Raw genomic sequence first — 23,821 nt, 5'->3', positions numbered from 1 at the left:
TCTAATCTATTATAAACAGTTCTAGATCAAAAAAAGCTTCCCACAAGCCTACAATCCTCAAGCACGCAAACCCATCATTTAGAACATATGCAACCTTATTGATTCCGGACCTTTTCTTCCTAAATAACTAAAGCTTTCACAACTCATCTCAAGGAGGAAAAGAGCGGAAGATCTGAGAAATAAAACTCAGCCAGCAGAAAACGATGCTGTATTTCTCTGAAATCTGTTCTCCTCGGTTATGAAATGGCCAATAACATTATCCTTTGGGAACAAGTCGAATACCAAGCTTTTAAATTCCTTAAACAAAGCAATGCAGACTGATCGTAAATGAAAAGGCAGATTTAGTTGACCACATAATTGAGGTAATAATGAGATAAAAGTAGAAGCCTGGCTTTCAACGTGGAGTACGTTAACAGCTAATAAAAGCATGAAAGGGCTAAGTTAGGCTGTTGAAGGAGTCTAAGTTCCTGGCCTTGCAGGGATGTCTCTATTCAGATATAACTCAACAGACAAACGGCTTTAAATGAATGCCATCTGAGAGGAGGGGTGGCTTTTCCTGTGAAGTAATATCACAATCAGTTTGACTCGGTCATGGAATAACAAGCACGCAACGTTCGAACCAGCAAAGGTAAACACTTCCCACACGCACAGTCATCCATCCCTGTCTCTAAACTGTGAGAAAACTGTGAGAATAACATCTAGTCTTGTCATCCGATCAATAACAAAAAGTCAAATTATTTGTATGACACTCAAAATAATGATTTTGGAGGCTTAATGCGTTGTCTTTGTGTACACGGCTCATAAATCACATTTGTATTTATTTACAATTCGCTTCATAGTTTGTGATATGGGGGAATAAATGTGTATTCGAATACATTCCCAAACAATATCGCTCACTTAACAAGTGACGCAAATCAAAAAAGAAATACTTAAAATCCAACTGTTGCAACATATTCCAAAAAATGTGGATGTTGTCTGGATTGTGTTTGTAAACAAGGGATTCGTGTGGTTTTTTGACTCTCAGACTACAAAAAAAATCCCTAAATGGATTAGGGCTGGATGAGCCAAGAAATGAATTTTTGTCTGTCTGAACAAAGTCACTGGGTGAATTCCAGTTTGACACATCTCTTTTTTTTTACAAAAACAATCTCTCCTTTTATAAATATATAACCTGTATATACAGTAGTAATATAATCACACCATATGAGATCAAATAAAAAAGTTTTATGTCAAGTTTGTAAAGATAACACTCACATTCACACACACACTGGTGCCCTGATGGTTTATAATCGTCTTTAAATACTTAACATGTTGCAAACGCACAACTGCAACTGAAACAAAAAGCAGAACATACATAAACAAACAACTGCGCGACACATGTCTCAGTTCTTGGCTCTGGGTGCCGATGCTGCCTCTGGTTTTGGAACACCATGTCACACAAAGGTCTGCGAGATCAAACCCGATAAAAACCACCGTCTGAGTTTGATCATCTGCAGACAGCGAATTGTCACTTCACAGCGTCGCTAACAAGCTCGTGACTGCGGTGGTGGCGATATTAAATGAATAAAAGATGGTTGGCATATTTTAATAGGTGGATCAGCTTTTAATTAGCCAATCGTGTGCCTTTTCCCTCGTGTTCGCACGCAGACGGGAGCGCGGCGGAGACTTTCAGATGTGTGGCCTCTGACAGTGTCGGGCCGTAATGGAAAGGTACGGCCCGTTTTATGTGCGTGTGGGTGTTTGTGTGCCAAAAACCTACCCGCAAGATGTTTGCCCATGTTCTCCAGTTCTTTAGAGAAGAGGGAGTCCTGGAGTTGCACAGCACGTCTGGCCGCCTGGGGGCTTGTGCCTCTGATCGGCTTCACATCCGATGCCCAGACTGGGTGACGCTACAGCACACACATGAGACAGCAGAGAGTCACGTTAGAAGAACTGGGAGCTTTGAATTATACTCTTTTTGACATACTTCTTATAGTTACAACGCTGTGCCATATCTGTTATAATGAGGGCCAATTATTTTTTTAAGAGAAATTAGAAAAACACTGGAAACCACAGTGCTTCGGGATGAAAGTCTGCGTGGCGGCAAAGGCTGAGGTTTTATTTGTGAACACTGCGCTGCGTTCAGTAGTGGTTACAAGGTTTTGAAGTAACAATCAATAAACTCTGGGGATCCAAAAACGAATGACGGCACGATCCTGCAATTACTATATTTCACCATAATAAATTTGGTGGTTTTCAGGGACTTTGATGGTTGAAAAACGGTATGTATGAAACTGTATGAAAAATAGATGAATGAAAATGAAAATCACATTGGTTTGTAATGATTTTGTTTATTTATAACATGCATACTTGCGCGACAACAAGTAGTGCTTTTATTTCAATTATGAGTCTTATTACTGGACTGGCACTGGTTATTCTACAGAATAAAACAGTTTAGGGTTTGCTAGTAAATAACTGGTTTAAGTTGAGCTAGCTGGTCTATGTGCCTGACCAAACTGGTGTAAAACCAAACAAATCAAACCAGCTTAATAAGCAAATTTATAGGGATAGTTCACCCAAAAGTAAAAATTCATTCATCATTTACAAAAGAAGATATTGTGAAGAATGTTGGTAACCAAACAACATAGGCTCCCATTGACTTCCATTGTATGAACACATTTCTCAAATTATCTTCCAGTGTTCTGTGTTCCACACTGTGTTCCACAGAAGAAAAAGTAATACAGGTTTTGAACCACAATTGGGTGATCTATCTCTTGAATTTTTTTTTTGGTAAACTGAGTAATGGGATCCATTTCCAAATGGCTGGTAAGTGTAGGGGCTGTCAACTATCAAGCAAAAATTTCAGACAAAAACTTTTTCCCTAAAAAAGAAACAAAGTTAGCATGCAAGGGTTGAGCACAAAGAGCATCATCTCTGTCCAAGCATTACATAAAGCAATATATTCAGTATCAAGGGACAGCGTAACATTTTAGTCCAAACCCTCATAAGCTCATCAATTCTATTGCCAGGCCACAAACAGCATCATACGTACCAGTAAACACATCCACTCACCCGGGCCAAGAAATATGTGTCATACAGATTATTACTGAGGGCAAGTCGAGATACTACCCAGTTATGAAAACCTCCTACATTCAGACCTTTGTTTCTATGCTCTCCATATCTCCTGCTTTGACCGTTTGCTCCCACAGCTTATAAAAACCTACAGACATTAACTTTTAATGGTTTTTATAAAGATCCTTAATGCCCTGAGGGGAACAGATGGATTAAGAGTGTGTAAAAATGCAACATGTTGTCTTTCATTAACATTTCAATCAGCCATCTGGAGCACTTAGAGTACGTTTACACGATGAAAAACAAGATACATCTTTCCTTTGCGTTTTTAAAAATTTTCACATACACATGACAGCGTTATCAAAACAATCTGCATTTACACTGATCTGGGAAAATGAATAAAAATGCTGCATTATGCATGCCAGGACAGTGGATGGCGATGTTGCAGTGTAAAGAGCTGCGCATACCCTGTTTCACGCTTTTAATGCGCTTTGTCGGCGTGTATGTGTGTTTATAGTTTGTGTATATAAATAATATGCCTCCACTGGTCGTAGTGGTGCAGTAAATCCACTTTTTGCTGGAGAAATGTTAATAAGTATGTCACGTAGCACAAACATATAGCATGGAGGCTGCCATTGTTTTGGAAATACTTGTGCATGTCAACAGGCTGAACGCATAATACACATGTGTATGACGTCATCGTTTTTGGAAAACGCTGCCTTCAGAGTTTACATGGAGACGACATCGCCGTCGTTTTCAAAAACTTGCACTTTGAGACCTGTTTTCAAAAGTTTGTGTTTTCAGCCAAATACATCAAAAGTTTTCGGTTGAAAACGGTCTTGTGTAAACGGCCTCTAAAACACAAGCATACAGTACACACGTATATACCCACACACCCCAAGACGCAAACACAAATATAACCACATCTAATTACGGCTTCAAGGCCTTGAATTCAAACAAAGCAGAAGTCAAGTCGGTCCAACATACAGATAAGAAGGGGGCGCATACAAACACATATACACATTGATTCGGGAAGCACTTAATGTGACGTTCATAAACATGCCGGGAAGAGATCTCTTCTACTAGTGTTTTGACATTTTTCTATACAAGCATCTGCATTTACAGTAACAACAAATAAATATGAATGACAGTTTACAGAAAGCATTTTGGAAATTATGAGCTGCTGCCAAGAGCTGTTTGTCATCATTAATATTCAGAGGATAAATGGGTTAACTTAACCGTTTACTATCCAAACAAGCTGTTTTACGCTTGCAATGCTTGTTAACCAACTAGTCTAACAAAGATGGAGATTGCGACCACTTTCTACAAACATGGATCCAATTGCTTCAGTAATACAATCCACAATGAGGATAAATAACAGACCACAAAGCAACTGTCCACATCTGAAGTACTCTATGTGCTTGTGTGCCGAACCACTGGCAACCAACCCGCCATTCACTTCAATGCTCTCTGGGAAATCACAACATTTTTTTCTCAAAGCACATTTAACAGGCTATTATAACTGTGGAGTTTCTCTTATGCCCGTCAAGCCCCACACACAGCCGCTGGAATCGCTCAGACAAAGTCCAGTTCATTGAAAGCAGGTTCAGAAACCACAAGAGAAAGTCGGAGATTTACATTTGCCGTTGAAAACGAAGATCTCATGCAGTTGGTGGCAATTCAAAAACGTAATTGGCCTCGTTCTATTTACCACAGAGGGACAACATTGCCTTGGCTCATTGCCTGCTGTCGCATCTACGCGTTTTGGATCTTTACAGGCTCAAGCCACAGCGATGTTTAGCGTGTACACGGAGAGTCCTGCCCACACGGACCTGCCACAAGTGCAATAAAGAATGGCAGCCGGCCCTGGCGCGAGGAAGAAAACACCACTAACCACATTACCTCAGTCCCTCCAGACTGGGCTTTTAAAACCAGTTGAAAGCTTCTTCCACTGTTTGTTTGCTAGGTTTGTGAGGGAGAGAGAGGGATGAAATGTGAGGTTCTTTTTCTTTGCTTTTACACCGTTTCATTGAGTTGCTGTGAGGAAGTAACGTATTAAATGCTTTTGCGTGTTTGAAGTAGCAACTCGTGTTCCATGCCATTGCCACTTTGGAGAAAAGAACTGATGTCTGAAGTTAATTCTGAAACAATACTTTTCAGATTTGCCATTTCACATTTGTTAATGTAAAAAATACAAATTGAAAACTTAAGAGCTGCACGTCTTAAAAGCCACTTGAAGCGTATAATGGCATTTAATGTGACATTTCGTAACAGCTCGCACAGACTGTCGTCCAACATCTGTGTATATTTAATTTGCAGTTCGCTTTAGACGTCCATTAAGAACAGCAAATGTAATTTCAGCTACTTGCAAATTTAATCCATACAATTGAATAGCAAATACTACACGAGAGATCCTTTACCAGGCTCCACCTGCCCTCTGGTGCTCCGGATAAGTGCACGACAGACGGAAGAGAAAGTCTCGACACAAAGGTTTATTAAATCTACTCGTGTTGGCAGCGTGTATAATCACCTAATGTATGTTCGATGGCACGGCGCCAAAAGCAAATGGGAAATAGACAATAACAAACGTATTATCTGATTAAACTCTGAAGCGTAGGAGAAGAGCCCTACAGCATCACATAATGTCTGCACCTGCAGAACTCACACAAACCACATGCAATCCACTCAAATGACTTCTTTCAGCCTGTAATATTCTGAATGGTTGGGTTTAAACACAGTCTAACATATGCATCATGCTGAACACAACCATGAACACGGAGAAACAGAAAAGAGTGAGGATTGTGGTCTTTGTGATGTTTGTCTACAAATTCCTTTGTTCTAGAAGTTCAATGAAAGTTTAATTTAAGAGAACATTTAACATTGTTAAAGTGTTTTTCATGTTTACCCAACCATAGGTTGAAAACAACACATTATTTTTTTAGAGGGTAAACACAAGAAGTAAATACACGCGAGAAGACCGTTTTAGCGTCAACAACATTAACAAACCTCATGCGGCCCAGAGTTAACTTCCGGTAGACCTCCGCACTGCTAAGTAGTTCAAATTTAACATTAATTATGAAATAAATTGTCATATTATAACCAAACACAAGACGTTACCTTCGGGCCAGGAGCGTGCATCCATTGAAAACATCTATCATTTTATAAAAAAGTGACTTAAAAAATATTTATATCTACAATTAAAATGTGGGGGGGGGGTTTGGGGAATAAACTGATCTTATAACCTAACCTTAAAAACATGCATCCTGTACCAAACACTGAACCAAAATTACTATTTTGGGAGAGGCAATGACACAAAAATGATCATAGAATAAAACTACAAATGAACGCTCTGTTTTGGGTTAGAATTCTTGTCATAACAATACGCTGAGGATGCGTAAGAAATGTTTTTTATACAAAGGGTACATATTGAATGATAATGAGGATCGCAATCAATAACCGACAAACAGACGTTCTCCCTTAAAACTTAATCAAAACATATTAGCAGCAATGGATGAGACAAGCCGAAAAATTACAAGAGTACACGACATATTTCTGAAATGCTTTGTTTTTGAGGCCTGTGGAAGGTAAGTAATTTGCTTTGTTTGTCTGATGATTTTATTCCACGGGATATCTGAAACAAAAAAGGATTTTTTTGTTGCTCTGTAATCGACAGAATATTGAGTTGCATGCCGGGCCATGTTAATGAGATCTGTGGTTGGTTGCATGTGGGCATGCATGTTTGCTTATGCCTACAGTATGAATATAAAAGTTCCTACGTAATACAAATGTAGAGATGAGGAAATGTTGTTTTCATTGAACTGCAACTCCAAAAGAGTATTCTACCACTTTTTATTCTATGAACACAATGATTTCTACTGACGTAATAATGCATATCGTCTAAGCAATAATAAGGCAATAAGTCAAGAATTAGTAGACTAATCAGAAATACCAGTTTCCAAAATCTACTTTGGTCCACACAGAGCTCTCACAGTAAAAGCAAACTCACCCCAGGGCTATTTTCTCAATATCACCCCAGAACTAAAACAATCAAGACCGGAAACCACATGAGAGAAACCCATTAATGTGCCATGGCTTATATTACAAAGAAAGGCCACTCTTAATAGAAAAGGTTGAAGTTGATATATTTCAGATCAGCGAAGGTGGGAGGTTGTGACAACAAACATTGTTTAATAAAAGCCTTACACAAACAAATCTTTTAGTATGCAGACATTATGTTACAAAGGCATAATCAATGTATGCAGAGAAATATCAAACACTTCACTTTAATAAAGTAACAGGCACACAAGAGCTCATTCAATTACACCGTCTGATTCTGACTGCATGAAAGCAAAGCTGATATTTCATTACATTTAACCACAGGGCTGATTAGAGAACTACTAAAGTATTATCCGAATCCTCTGAAGCAAATCTGGCACCAGACGGAATGAATAATTAACAACTAACAGTACAATTTTCTGACTTTCTACATTCCACACAGAACTACTGAAAAGCTGAATGAATAGGGCTGTCAGTGTAACTTGTTACATTTATGCATTTGGCAGATGCTTTTATCCAAAGTGAATTACAGTGCATTCAGTGTGTACACTTTAATCAGTGTGACTGTAAGCTGGCACTGACTTTGTACTGAGACTTCTCCCCCTGACCCATGGATAAGTATTAACTTATGGTAGATTGTATGGAGATAAACAGTATATTGACTTTTCAACTCAAGCAGCATACACTGAAAAAAGGGTTTCATTCAACCAATTCAAATATTTTAGGGTAAGGATTCACATATAAATTTTATAACTTGAGCCAATGAAAAATATACTGTATACCTTTTCTTTATTATTTTTCATTGGTTTAAGTTATAAAATATAGATGTGAATCCTTACCCTAAAATTTTTTAATTGGTTGAATGAAACCCTTTTTTCAGTGTATGCTGCTTGAGTTGAGAGAAAATTTGTTCAATTATTTGTGTATTTTCATACACTGTTAAAAACTGTAATGTTATGGAATTTTACTGTTTTATTTCACAGGGATTTTCACATATTTTTGAAATCCCAAATTGTTAAATTCACTTCAACTTTACATCTCAGTTGTAAGATAACATGAAATACATGTAATTTTTGAAGTAAATGTTATTTACAGTTTGTTTTCAATAATTTAAAGTTTTTGTTTGTCAGTTTAATTATTATTATTTTTTTGTTAGGGCTGTCAAACGATTGATCGTGATTATTAGCATCCAGAATAAAAGTTTGTGTTTACATAATATACTGTATGTCTGTGTGCTGTACATATTAATTTTGTATTTATAAACACATACACATAAACATACATGTATACGTATTTGGAAAATATTTACATGTATTTGTTTATATTTATCAATATTTGAAATGACATTTAAATGTTTATTAATTTTTATATTTTTCCTAAATATATGCATGTGTATGTTTTTAAAAATACAAAATTAATATGCACAGCACACAGACATGTATTATGTAAACACAAACTTTTATTCTGGATGCGATTAATCCTGATGAATTGTTTGGCATCCCTATTTATTATTATTATTAATATGATTTAATTGTACACTATTCAACATGACAGCAAAAAGCACACAATACAGACCATAAAAACATCTGAATAAACACAGGTTGTCCAAATGCCAAATTTCCCAAGACGCTCTATGCAATCTGGAGCGCATAAGCCTCTCCGCCCATCATGAGCATCACTTACAGTGCTAGGAACATGAGTTACAGCTTGGAAGAGATCCGCGCAGATACAGCCCCCATGACTATTGTTGTCAAAAGATGTGACTCAGCTCATAAAAGCATTACGTTTTGTTTTCTGTGCCATTCCGGTCGGGGAGGGGAGAGAACCTCCAATTGGACCTGTTAAAGTAATTAACTATAAGGAAGACAAATCTTATTCACCTTTCAAATAGAGCCCAAAATAAGCAATTAAACAGAAAACAACCATATCAGGCTTTAAAAAGCTGCAGTAGGTGATCTGATCCTTTCACACTTGCCGCTCCATGTGGGAAACATTAGTCGTCTTGCTTTGAGCTCACTGGCACGGTTTATTCTATAGACGATGGGGCCCCCTTTTAAACTTTCTGTCTTTCTCTCTCTCTCGCTTCTTTGCTTTTAGGAAGAGAGACAGGTCTTACAAAATGCACGCCAAAGTAAAGAGTCTTTCTGTGTGAAGGAGAAAGCAGAGATGAGGGTGCATGAGGCCCTATACCAGGGTGGGCAAAGTTTTAGCACGGGGGCCACATTGGCTTGAAAATAGTACACAAGGGGCCACATATTATAATTAGTGTAATTACTTTTGGTGTACAATGTTCTGCTTTGAAATATTATTGAGCATAATTGTGAATAGTGAGACTATTTTGCTTGTATTTATATATAACAGGTAATATAAAACTAAAAAATAAACATGAAAAAACATATCTGCGAAAAAAGATAATTAACATATCTGCGAAACATTTAGGCAGATAACTACATTACACTATGACGAACATTACAAGAACAAAAGCTTCTCATGTATCCTGACAGACAGTTCATTTCATCAGTCACTCAAAAGAGGGTCACCAAAAATTGTATATTTAACTATTTATGTCATGGCTCTGCTTCATTTTGTCATGTTTTTCTTGGTCCTGTAGCAGAGTCATGGCAAAGCCTTTGGTTATGTGTGGAGAGAAACATATTTTTGTCCTTTTGACAATAATATACGTTCTCTCCAGTGTCTCGTCATTGGTCCCCGCTCCTCTCGTTTCCTTGTTATCCTTGCCTGAGTGTTTTACTACCCACACCTGCCCTGTGTTAATTATCCCTTGTTTGTCTTTCCTATATATACCCTCTTGTTTCTTTGTCTTGTGTTGGTGGATTACATGTGGATGTTCGTGCTCGTGTTCATGTGCTCGTGGTGCTTTGTGCTCTCGTGTCTTTGCCTCGTCTCTCCCTACGTTTGTATCTTAAGTGAGTTATGTTAGTTTTGCTTTAATTTCTGTTTTGCCCCATAGCGGGAAGTTTTTCTTTGCCCTTTGATAAGTCTTTTGTTTATAGTGTTTGTGTGTTACACCCCCTCGTGGGTTTTTGGTTTGTTTTATTATTTAATAAACTTCTCTGTTAACCCTTCACCTCTGCCTGCCTGCATTTGGGTTTTTCCACGCATCGTCGTGACAATTTATTCTTAACAGTCTCTTTCATTCAGTTTTTACATCACCAGCTTTTCTAAGAAATGAGACGGCGTGCCCATGGTTGCCAAATTTTCTTGAATATAGCTGTGAATAAGGGGACTATTTACCTGGTAGTTTGCCTGTATTGCTTTATGAATAGCCAATAAAAAGTTAAAAATGCTTACCAAAATAGTATAGTTAACAATTTGTCTTTTACGACTCTATCATTCACTCATCAACTCTTTAATCAATACCTGGGGGAGGTAGGTTGCCAGATTGAGTAACTGCGTAAACATTGGGTGGAATTGAAAAAAAAGGAGCTTTGAAATAATCATGATAATCATTTATTTAATTACACAATGATACAATGTTACATTATTTATATACTTTAATTTGACCACTTTTTGTAACAGACCTGCAAACGCGTAAAAGGTGAAAAAGGTGACAGACATACCAAAGGGGAGGGAGGTTGAGGGGTTGTTGGGTGCGGTGCGATGGGTCTGGGGGCATCCTTCCCATAATAATTTGTCATTTGTAAATTATGCATTCTGGCACACTCTGGCAAGAAAAAAGGCAATATTTGTTTAAATTTTAAAAAATTGCCACACCAGCTACAAATTGCTGGTAAAATTTTTTTCTTCAGTCTTTTGGCCGGCAAAAGTTTTTCAAGTACACCACACGACACCTAGGAAGTTTGACCTAGGTGTAGCTTATACGCAAATGAGACCCATGCTGCTGGCATAATGAGTCAGAATTAAACATCTAAAATGATCTTTATTTGTCTTCGTTTTCAGATAGGTGCACCTATACGATTCACAAGAATGGCATATTTGGATTCTAAATGGCGAATTTCGGGCAAAAAGCAACGAGTTTGCAGGTATGTTATAATATGTATATATTATTTAATTAGAAAGTCTATTTGTGTAGTCCATTGTGCAATCTTTTCTGACAAAAATAAATAGCTCACAGGCCCGGGTTAAACCACATAGAACGCCAGATCTAGCATGCAGGCCACAGTTTGCCCAAGTATGCTCTGTGTGATGTCTGGATGGCACTGTTTATTCTGTAGAACGGTTTCTTGGGAAATTTTGGTAAAGACAAAGTGGAGCATGTTCTTAATAAAGAAATGAAGAAGCCTCACACGCCTGTTGTTGCCAGTCTGTCTGGATTTCCCAGCCCATAAGCTTCCACACTCAGCCAACAATTCCATAAAGATTTTTCCAACACTTCTCTGTAATTACAACTGCTCTCAGTGCTGATAGAAAAATAACCACTTCACGATGAGTAAGATGGAGCTTGAGGCTGCTACAGTACAATGACAGAAACCAGTATACAGTTAAATTCCTGTGAGGTTTTCAAAGTGTTTTTCTGCTACGTCAGAGTGCAGTGAGAGTCTTATTATTATGTTCCACGTTGGAAATTTGTTCTGGTCTCTTGGCGGCTTTTGTTGACAGGTTTGATGAAATGGGGGATTTCTAAAGCACAGGTGTCCTCGCTGACCCCTCTCACGAATGTAAACGAACACTATCCCATCAACAACATGATACTCCGCGAGGAGGACACGGTTCTTGCGTGCGTTCTGTGCTTTCCTAGTAAACAGCCAAAACTGCTTTCATCCAAACCCTGCACAAGCTTAATCAGACACATCGTACCGCACGATAAGGTCTTATTCATTGTTTTGCTAGGGGAACGTCCCCTGCAGGTTGACAAGCACAGAGACAAACAGTCAAGTCACACTGGGCGCCGTCATTCCAGAAAAATGATCTAAGTCCCTTTGACAGCATTCATAAAGGAGATGATGCTATACTGTAGATCATAATGACTTGGGAAAGTGATATAATAAACAGTTTTGGCTAGGTGAGGATCACCTACCTGCCCTGTCACCTGAGAGGCCGTCTGTAGATCTTCTACTGCTGTTAGTGTTTCTGTCACCGCGGGTAATGGACCTGTTCCAGAAACGAAAAGCACATAGAGGCCATTGCCACACGCATACACGCTCACAGTACGCTCCCACACTCTGGTGATGGCACTTGAGGGGCCCCACGAGAGACAATGGAGAGATTAAATTTCGGTACGGTATGAATGATTGACTCGCACACAAAGTGCCTGGCCCTCGCAGCAGACAACATAACATGATACAGTACTCACATAAATCTGATCTGTTTGTATATGATATGATTTAAGGGGATCGTGCAAGACAATAAAGGGAACGGGGAGGAGTGGTGTCTTTGGTACTGCTTGGGAGGCCTCCAGAAAAAGCCCTGTGATGAGACGGGGCCCACTAAGATTCTTATTAAGTTCAGTTTAAAGAAAAGAAAACAACTAAATAAGATAATAAACAAAACAAAATACATCAAAAAAATCAATTAAAATCAATTAAATTAAATAAAACATGACATGCCATAAAAGAAAATGATCAAAAATAATAAACAAAACAAAATATAACAAAACAAAAAATAAAATATAACAAAAAATAGTAGTAAAAAAGTATGAATTCTTTTGTTACTTTTTATATTGTATTGTATACTTTTGTATAGCTTCACATCCCCATATCTTCATTAGAGGACGTCCATAAAAATATTTTCCCAGCCCCTAAAAATGAAAGCCGCAGCCCTTGGCTACTTACATGGTATTTCTGGCACAGCTTGCTCTGCTACATGAGGTGCTGATTCCTCCGCTGGTCTTCCAGGAGTGAGACTATCCCCTTGAAGCCTAAAAAACACACAAAAAACCTAAGCATCATTGTAAGAAAGACCGTTTTCATTTCATACGAGCGCCTTGCATTTCTCCCCACAGTTATGATAGTGGACGTGGAAGATAACAGTGAAAATCTTATCGTGTTCTTCTTTCAGAATAAACTCTCAGCTGAGGTTATGAAAGAACTCTGTGTATTAGATGGGTCTCTAATAAAATCTCTCTTTCTGCCCAGTGTCTTTGCTGGATGAGAACAAGTGGAGAGAGCGAGTCTTTATTCGTCAAATGTAATGAGACCGAGCCAAAGCAGTCCAGTTGTCATATCACTATCGGGGGGAGATGAGGATATGAGCAGGCTGGAATGTAGACAAGGCGTGACAGGGGAACGCTTAAGATTTGTAACACTGTACTAAACGTGTGACAATGTGGCTGTTGTAACATTTATGATGTCATCTTCTAGAGGACAATGGGATTAAGATCTTGTCTAGAAAGGTGTTGCTCACAGAGGTTTCACATTAAAACGTATTAATATTGATGGTGCCCTTTACAATATAATGAAAGAATAGTGATCAGGAGCTGTCATATAGACGAATCAGTCATTATGTGCATTACAGTGAAAAAAGAAACGCTTCAGCATCAAATTGTGTGAACGTGATCTGTGCAGAATCAATTAAACCAATTCAAATGTTAGAGTCTGGAAAATATAGACCCACAGCATGTTAAATCTCATACCTTATTTCTCAACAGCTCTCTTTGTTCTTAAACTGTTATTTCGGAGCGGTTTTCCTTCAGAATTGTAAATCACCAAATGCTACACTTAGCAAATGATAGGCTTGTTTAGGCTTGTGGCTCATTTCACATTTCTCACATTTGCCATTGCGTGCCTTTTCCTGCACGCAGTCAGGCCTGCTATTACACACAATGACAAGAAAACAAACAACACCTCTTTTTATGACAACACCAAATACTCTACCTGATGTCCTACAGTGTTTCACTGCATGATCGTTAATTCAATCATTTTCTGTCTCTCTATCCAGTCTCATATCTTTTTCTCCTTTTATATGTATAGGAGCTGATGAGAAAAGCCAGAGCTGCTCTTTTAGCACAACATCTAATGCAGTCCCTTTTATTCAGCATCATTTTGAGCGAGTACTTAAAATAATGATGGTGGAAGCCTTAGAAAGCTGTTTGCCATGTTTGTGCTGCAAAAACATTTCACTTAAAGGTGCAGTGAACTGGCCGTTTTTATTGTTTTATACTATTGTCTGATGTCTACTTATGATGTTTGCGTGGTTTTTACATTCGAAAACATCAAAATCAATAAGTAATAGGCTATTTTCTGCCCTGGTTTTGAGGCCGGCTGGAGAAACGCTCGGTTTTCAAGGGCGGGCCGCATAGAAGACTTAGGATAGCAGAGGATAGCAGCTTGCGTAGTGGACTTAGTTGAGCCTTCTGTGAATTTGGTTAGACACGTAACGTTACGTAACTTGATTTCGTATAGTTTGTATAGCCTATAGTTGTATGGTGTTTAGTGATATATGACCATACCTGTCAGCATTTAAGACCCGAGAACCGGACAGAAGATCACTGCGATCGCGGCTCTCAAATGTTATAGTTTCATGATAAATAAACAAACAAACGGTAGACTCCCGGCCAAAATGACCCAGCACCAGAAATAATATCAAAACACTTCAAAACAGCCTCCATTATTCGCAAACGGTGGATAAAACCTTGAAAAATTATATATGAGCCCGCCAAATCACAGAGATGCCGATTACAATTATTACAATTATCTCGTGTCAATAACAGTTGTTATTTCAGTAACAAGGGCGTTTTCAGGTCTGACACTTACAGGATGTTCGCTTGAATACGATTCCCTCTTATATACAAAAGCTCGGGTTAAAATTGTGGTCTTAGTTCACAGTCGTGCTACTTTGCATGCGATATATCATCATGAAAACCAGCTTTATAATCGCTAACTAAAATTTGTTTAGCCTGATCTCACTGCTATTCATTAACCCATTGTATGAGGTGGATAATTCAAATGAATGTGGAATTCCTTCCAACAACTGCAGAGCACGCAGGCGCGCAGGGTGACGACACGCGACTGATGTAGGCTATAAACATGACGAAACTAAAGTAAGTTTCTAAATAATATCGATCATCTTATTTTGACTCGATCCATAATGGCCCCTGTAGATGGAAGCAGTAAGGAGATGAAGAGTTTGAGGGAGGTAAGACTTGATAAACAATAAACTGTACATCCCCAGCCAGTCAGGTCTCAGACATTAACGAGGAACATGTGTCAGGAAAACCTTTGTCAAGTCTGCAAAATTGCATTGTTGCTTAGAAAAACATTTGTGTTGTGTACTGAAATTAATATTTACTTCACTAGCTCTAGTTTAGGACATTACATAAAAAGTTGGCAGTAAATATGGCTGAGATAACTATGTGCTATTATAGGGAGTACAGTTTAACGCAGTACAGTTGGTTAAAAAATGAACCAACTTTGTTTGGACTTGGCTGTTAAACCAGAATTATTCTTTTTTTTAGATAAAATATGCTCTTTATGGTAGTTGGAGGCATAAAATGACTGGTTTCTTGAAATGCTGTAATTGTAAATTCTTGAAAAGATGTAATTATTGATTGTTATCATTGTGTAATGAATGAATATGTGCAAGAAAAAAATTCTCTTTGCTTTCATTATTTCCATACTGTGCATGTAACCATGTTAATAAAGTGTTGAAGATACTTTAATATTTTTAAATATATTATGTTTACCTTCCCCAGTATTGTTGCATTTCAGATTACGTGGTTTAAGCAAGGGAAGTTTGTATAGTGCATTGTGTTGCATACTTCTTGCACACAGCAGGTTTTTAAGAAAATAAGTGATAGAAAAAGTAATGGGGGCCTGTGCCCCAGTCGAGCTTTAGGTCTAGCAACGCCCCTGGAAAGGTCTAAACCAGCAGGATAGGAACGACCTGTGACGTAAGCAAACGTTGACTGGCTGAACACAGCACCGATCACAGCATCCTCCATCATTCTGTTGTTTGTCCTTTGTGCTTAAATGACGTCACTGTCGAACAGCTTACGTCACTAAATAGTTCTTTTTGCCGGTACGAATGTGATCGGGGAAATGGCCTAGGAAAACTTAGTTCGCATTATAGGACAGCCCTCTTTACTCGTTTCGGAACTTTGTTCCTGAGCTTAATTTCTTTATTTTTTATAATCTAAAGAACCTTAATTTTGTAAAACAGAATGTTTATCAGATGTTAAAGGATATTTTTGAAGCGATTTATCCAAAAATGGGTCTTCTATGGCATCGTGAAGCACCTTTTTTTTAGAGTCTAGCAACTCCAAAGTCATGGGTTTGACTCGAAATGCACATGTCCATTAAATGCTGAGATAAAAGCACCTGCACAAGGCACAATGTAAATCTAAACATAACCACCCACAACCAAGCTAATGTGTGCTAAATGCTAAATTTGTTTTGTAGGTTTTTTTATTTCCCTCATGCCCTCCTGTGGTCAGCAGTGTCGCATCTATCATTGGTGTACTTCCATATAAACTGTTGTTTTAAGCATGTGGGGTTGTCGTCAGCCACCTCATTCATCACGTGAAGATGACAGATAAGGAATAAATCCCATGACCTTTATATAATGGTGTATTATAACTCAACATATCCTTGCTGGAGATTTAGTATGGCTGAGAATACATTACAAACCATACGTTTACATTTAATAATTCATTTAGACACTGTTGTGAAATATGTTTGTATATATACTGCAGTCCATCTGGTAACAAATCTAATGTATTTATGTTTTGGTATTAGTAGCTGTCTGGACTGCAATCTTATGAAAAATTGCTAAAACATTATATAATAAAGAAATCTATAACAACTGATTGTGTTTATTTAAAAAAGAAAGACCTATAGTCAGAATACTGAATCTAATGCCCAGCTTTTTCAGACTGTTAAGTACTGTGTTCTTTACTCATTGACCACTTGAGATAACAAAATAAGATAAAGGGATTCTGCATCTGAGCCTAAGGAAATGTGGAAAATGTTTGTCCGGTAGACACATTCCCAGGCAAAGAAAGTAAGAAACACAAAAATGGGAGATGGGCATCATTTCTGGCATGTTCTTTAGCTGCTGTTGTTGCAGGAAGGTCGGTGTGATACAGTACTGAAGAGGCTCCAGGTGTCCGAACAAACACTCAGGGTCAGTTAAAGAAAATAACAGGCAAAGAAAGTGTTGAGTATGTGAACAACGAAAAACCTGTTCATGTCCTCTGTTCCCATCACTCCAAATGTTTTCCTAAACGGCAACAAACGAAGACTTCTGCTTTAGCCTCTCTTAAAAAAATCTATATTTCAGAGCTATGAAAGAGCAATACAAATTTACAGTATTTGGCCAACTTTGGAAAATTGATTTTGTATGCATGTTGCATAGTACTTGGAATGTAAACTGAAGTTCGATCAGCTTTGAGAAGAATTTAAGAAGTCTTGGTGAAAAAACATATGCACAACATATTTACAAAAGCTATTTGATTAAAAGTCCAAGACGATGACAAAAACAAGGAACCAACACAAGATTGCCTTTTCGCTAAATAGGTTTGTAAAATAAATACCATTTCAAGTGTTTTCGATTTTGTACCATACACCTCATATTTTGATAGTTTAAAGGGACAGTTTACTCCAAAAAAATCTGTCACCATTTATTCACCCTCAGCTTCTGTGTCCATATAATGGAAGTCAATGGGGGGCAATGCTGTTTGGTTACCAACATTCTTCAAAATATCTTCTTTTGTGTGCTACAGAAGAAAGAAAGCCAGGTTTGAAGTGACATGAGCTGGAGTAAATACATTTTCGTTATGGGGTGAACTATCCCTAATCTAACCTGACTGTGCATTAAAAGCAAATACATCTGCCCACCACTGTACTATGTGTTCACCCTGTTTCGTGTTTACCCTCGTCTCTACTCAGGCCTATTGTGAAAGGTCAGACAATCTTGCGGGTTGGCTCTCAGACAGTAAGTTACTGTGTTGAAAGAGCCACTCATTAACATGGAAGCATTCAGCAGAACTTCACGCAAGAGTGTCGACTCTGAAAAGCGCCACTGTGCATCTCGCTTGAGTGATGCAATCCATTCTCTGCCAAACAACCCGCAATCATCTTTTCCATCGGTGAGGACATCTCAGCGTGATCACTCTAGCACCATTGTGCATCCACAACTCAAAGGAGAAATCTGCATCAAGGCCCACTTTCTCATCCAACCATTAGCTTCAAGTCGCAGCACTCACCAAAGGTGACTTTTAAGCATTTACAAATTGGCACAGCAGTGATGTGGCGTATTGGAGAAAAATATGCCTGACATTTCACATGGCAAAGGAGAAGCAGAAGGAACCTCAGCTCTGTCCTAGATAACTATCCAGGGTGGGCCGCATCCACAATCCTAAGCGTTCAACCCGCGGTATAAACAAATGTAATTCTACATCGATGTGATAAACGGTTAACAAACAAACATGCGATAAACATTCAGCTAGATGTGTTTAGAATCTCGTAGACTGCAAAGAATGTTTAATGTGTCCGTTGTGGATCTGATAAAAGCCAGAAAAGCAAGGAGAAGAAAGCGCTAAACAAAAGAAACCGGAATAGATGTAGGAGTGTGCCAGCCATCTGACCCAACAGATTTTGTCTTATCACAACCTGGCATCGGATGCAAGCGATGCGTCGACCAATCAGAGCTGGCGGTGGGAAATGTGATCGTTCTGCATAGACACAAACTACAAAACAGGAAGCGTGTGATAATAAAACAAGTGATAATGAAGCCTTTCACTGTCTTGTGACTACAAGCAGATTTAGGCAGCGCTCTTAAGATAGCCGTGTTAGATCTGCAGGTACATACAGATAAGTGCACACTTCATAGTCACCTACAGTAAGTGTGATAAATGCAAGGGATTACCTCAGAGTGTAATCTTTCCCTTTCAGCTCAGAGTTTAACTTTAGATGGCCCTCATATCCTGGCTGAAAGGGGTTCGGTTGCAGCTTCTCAGCAAACAGAGGTCAGCGTACGTGACTCGTGTCTTGACTAAGACGTATGGCAGTACATTCTAGTGGGGATCTAATGATAACATTGTTCACATTGTCCGTACCGCTCGAGTTGTTAAATGGAGGTTTGTCGAGGTGGTGAAGGGAGAATCTAGTGGTTAGAGGTGAAGTCACTGAGTCGAGTATAGAGCCGGTTGGTCACTGTGTCAATATTTACCTTGCACACCTTGAGCAGATGTTCAGAGTGACTTTGGCCTGTGGCTCTGAAGAGTACGAGCTTCGGCCCTGGCTGAACTTACTGCCGGACGGCACCAGGCCAGTGACCCCCTCCATGCGTAGGTCATCCAGATCCTCTAAAAGAGACCGAGAGAGAAAATTGTAATTCAACTCAAGAGATAGCGGCAGCGTGTTCTCTGGTGGAAAAAATACTTTTTGTCCAAAATAAAATTTCTGTCATCATTTATTCACCCTCATGTCAAAACCTGTATGAATTTTTCGTCTGTGGAACACAAAAGAAGATATGTTGAGAAATGTCTCAGCGGTTTTGTGTCCATACAATGGAAGTCAATGGGGTCCAATGTTGTTTGGTTACCAACGTTCTTCCAAATAGCTTTTTTTGTGTTTTGCAGAGGAAAGAAAGAAAGCTCGCAAGTTTAAGGTCCGGCACTATCTCATGCTGTGAGGTCTGTTCTATGTTATGTGATGAACAGTTCTATAGCAGAGAGTTGGAGGCTGGAAAAAACACATCCCACATCCTCATCCAAATTGCAGCAGTACTGTCTGATTACTGACATTATAAGCACAGAGACAAAAAAAGTGAAAATACATGGAGAGAGAAAAACAGCACTGAGATGGGCAACTCAATACTCTCGGAGGTCACTGGTGACTCCCTCACAGCATATGCTCACAGCATGGTCGCCTGCACCCAGCTAACAGGTGCGGAGAGCAGAGGGTTGGATCACAGGGAAGCCATTCACTTTACACTACATCTGTTCCTCTACAACACCGCTCTTCAGCACGCAACAGGGCCGCTGGGTTAAAGCTGGGTCGCTGCCCAGACTTTCTAACTCAATTATATGAAAAGAGCTGACTGGGTTTTTAATGGATATACAGTATAGAGACCACTTTGTGTTTGGTTGCGTCTGCTTAAAACAATGGACTTCGATATTTGTGACCTTGCCTGTGAAAACCTAGCTAAAGTCATTTTCTGCGCTTTACCGTTTTTACATAAAATCATTCTACATAATGTAAAAAACGTTTAGTGAAAATATAATCTTGATATCTGGCCTGAGTGAGGCCATGTCACAGATTAAAATCATAACAAAATGAATGGTTGAAATCAAACATTGATGCTCATAATTCGATTTTGAGACTTTAGCCTGGTTTTCACAGACAGGGCCACGTTTTATTTTATTCATTGATTTCATATTGTATGTATTATAGATTTTATGCACTGCCCCCCCCTAGTTTACCAGTAGACAAAGTACAAATGGGTTTATAGAAAAACACCAACCATACATCAAATGAAATATATATATTTTAAAAATAACAATAAACAGATCTTCAGCCAGACAATCTTACATGTTCTAGTTCAACTGGCAGTCTTTTTGGTTTGTATTCAAGCTAACCTTTAAAGTTTATTATATTAAAGCTGCAATTTGTAACGTTTGCCTCTATATCATATCATTTCTGCTGAAAACCCCCCCCGCAGATTACTTACAGTATCTTTACATGTTGAAGTAGTCGTATGACTTTAACTAGACATTTTCCGTGAAATCTGACTCAGCGACTCAAATAATAAATCATTAAAATAAACTTACAGTGGTGAAGGTAAAGTAACAGTTTTGAACATTGTTTATTAACTTTAGTAATGAATTTTGTTTATTTTAAAACCAAAAAACAGTTACAGATTGCAGCGTTAAACTACCACTTCCTAACAAGCATGACTGTTTATTAAATAAAAAACACCTATAAAAAATGCAAATGCATATCACTGCTATCCTTCAGAAACCTTGAATCTTGTGATCGAATTTTGTGATTTTTATCACACATTATTATTATTAGTCATTCTTTATGTTTGTCACTGGGTTTTACAAAATTCTAACCATTAACATTTTAAAAAGGTATTTAATCATTTCAAAAGAAAATCTGTGAATCTGGACATACAAGGTTTCGAAAAAACAGCGAGGATTTTTAAAAGCCACTTATTAAAAAAGTAAACTCGCATATCTAATTAAGTTGTTGTAGCAGTCTAAGCGTGTTCATTTTAATATATAGACAATAAATTATATTCCAATTTGGATCTAAATTTGTTTTTCGTAACCCACCAGCATGTTTTTATATTGTCTATTTTTTATCATTATTTATGAGTATCTATTTAAAATCAACTGATGTAGAGTTGCTGTGGCTCTGAGTATGACTCATCCAAACCTATTTCAAACCCACAACTCTCTGTTTCATAATGTCCATTTGACAGCTGTAAACAAAAGCATTTTTCTCCCAGGGTTTTTCATTTTCCTGTCAAACATCATGATCCAGCAAGAATGTCCAAAGCGAAGAGCGGGGGTAAAGTGATCTCTGTTCCGTGAGGTCCCTGTCTTACACCTGTGCCTGTGGCCAGAGATGTTACATTAAACCAGCTGTACAATTTATGTTGATATGGCATGACAACTCGAGCGTGGAGGGACAAAACAGAAAAACAACACCGTTTAAGACAAGGCAGTGGAACTAATGGCAGGGATTATTCTTGGGCTATTCATGTGAAAGAATCCGCAATCTACTCACTTTACAAAAGCATCTGTCCGTCGCCTTGTCTTTTTTGTTTAAGCTGTTAGTGTGGGAAGGGTCCTGATGGGAAATAACTTATCAACTGCAATTACAAGCCTATAAAACCGGTCATGAAGTCGACTAGTTGACTAATTGTCCGACAACCTGTCAGATTAAAAATAGTCCAACGGTGTCAGAGAGCAGACAATATGAGATTTCTCTCATGCGGCTGGAACGGAACGTGCATTTGTGTGCGTGTGTCCGTGAAAATGGAGGTCCACTTGGCACTGCAGACGAATGCGGTGTCCGTGAAACACCAACGAGCGTGGTGATATTACATGCCTCATTCATCATCACAGGTCTGATCCAGCTGAGAGAGAGAGAGAGAAATCGCCAGAGGCCACCTAATACACATACACACAGTATTGTACATGAGAACACAGCTGTCGTCCGTGGGAAAGTCTCTGTTTTCTAACAGGGCTGCAGGGTGTGTGGTTCAGCTGTGATTCAGTGGGGGGGAAAGTCACAGCCAGACAGCGTGGCAATATGGCAACGTTTAATGTTAGACATGTATCGCCTCCAATGCTGATCGGAGTTGGCCTCCATGAAGTTGGCTCAGACCGTATGGCCAATTTACGCATTTATGTCAGGGGAACATCTTACAAAAAGTACTGGCACCACCGCAGACTTCGAGGCATGTATTCATATGTTTGAGGTGAATATTTGTCGATCAATATGGGTTTTTCAATAGCAAAACCTTTCTTAAAGAGATAGTTCACCCAAAATAAATATTATGTCATCAGTTATACACCTTTATGTTGTTCAAAACCTGTATATGACTCTTTCTTCTGTGGAACACAAAAGAAGATATTTTGAAAAATGTCTCGGCGGTTTTGTGTCCATATTAAGGAAGTCAGTAGGGGCCAATATGGTTTGGTTACCAACGTTCTTCAAAATAATGTTCTTTTGAAAAAAATTAGTCCTGAGTGAGTAATAATGTAAAGTTTTCATTGTGTCTGCCTCTCTATCGCCATCTCTGTTTAAAACATCAAATGCAGGTAACTTCAGGTCTCTTCTCGCAGGACAAATGACATCAAACTGACATTGTCTGCAGATTGTTTGGCTTTAAATTCTAATTATTGTAAAAGAGAAAATGGAAGACATGCTTTCCAGGCTCCAAATGACACCTTTTTCCATGTATTCCATTCCACATTTATTTCCTCCAAATCATAGCAAAAATCGTAGCTTTTCCCAACACTGACACAAAAAACACAAAAGTAAAAAAGCAAAAACAAATTTCACAACAGACAGCAGTTAAAGGTCCATTGTGTAATTTTATGGAGGATGGAATATAAAATACATAACTGCTATGTCATCAGAGGACAAACTACTCTACAGAGCGCATTTCGTAAATACGTTATGTCCTTCGGCAAAGAAGCAAAAACATGACGACATCTTAGTCCTGGGTCAGTCACCGTAGTGGTTCGAAATGGAGGGGGGAGGGTTGGAGTGAGACGTGAGTTGCAATTCGCAACCTCACCACTAGATGCCGCTAAATTCCATACACTGGCCCTTTAAAGTTTTCTTAAACCCATTTGAGTTTCACATGACGTCTTCCCATTGAACCGAAACCCTTCCTATTCTCTCTCTTCCAGTTACATATTCCACCCTTGAATTGATATCAACAAATTACACCGTCCCACTTTGACGGGAAACACTGAAAATTCATTGGCTGATATTATCGATGCGCGTTCCCTGAGCACTTTTCCATAAGGGGGTCAGCGTACAAGTAACTGACTGTGCCCGTAATATCGCATCCTAATTAATTGGTCTTCCAACGGACGCCTTTCTGTAAGTGTTTTCCCATAGTGCTTTGGCTAATTTTTCTTTTATGTGGGCTTAAAGCCGCTTGTTCCACAAATGCGCTAAGCTCGGGCCAGAAGTGGACTTTCAGACTTGGAGCGGTCCTTCATCGGCCTGACAGAAATCTGAACTCATGCCACATAAAGCGAGAGACTGTAGAGTGAGCTTTTCTTCCATTCCATTAGGAAAGAACAGACGTAAAAGGAAACAAAGGT

General features: G+C 38.7%; 1 protein-coding gene across 1 annotated transcript in view; it reads right to left on the bottom strand.

Annotated features, from left to right (window-relative positions):
* Nucleotides 1-23,821, bottom strand: part of lg23h8orf34 (linkage group 23 C8orf34 homolog) — a 63,962-nt gene that overhangs the window by 9,963 nt on the left and 30,178 nt on the right. Inside the window, exons 8-11 of the mRNA XM_057323338.1 lie at nt 19,195-19,330; nt 12,861-12,946; nt 12,107-12,180; nt 1,760-1,889 (exon numbers count right to left, since the gene is read on the bottom strand). Of these exons, the coding sequence (XP_057179321.1) occupies nt 1,760-1,889; nt 12,107-12,180; nt 12,861-12,946; nt 19,195-19,330 (426 nt within the window). The remainder of the gene's footprint in view (nt 1-1,759; nt 1,890-12,106; nt 12,181-12,860; nt 12,947-19,194; nt 19,331-23,821) is intronic.

Source organism: Triplophysa rosa, linkage group LG23 (assembly GCF_024868665.1).
Source record: "Triplophysa rosa linkage group LG23, Trosa_1v2, whole genome shotgun sequence".
NCBI lineage: Eukaryota > Metazoa > Chordata > Actinopteri > Cypriniformes > Nemacheilidae > Triplophysa > Triplophysa rosa.
This window is presented reverse-complemented; position numbering and strand designations above follow the sequence as displayed.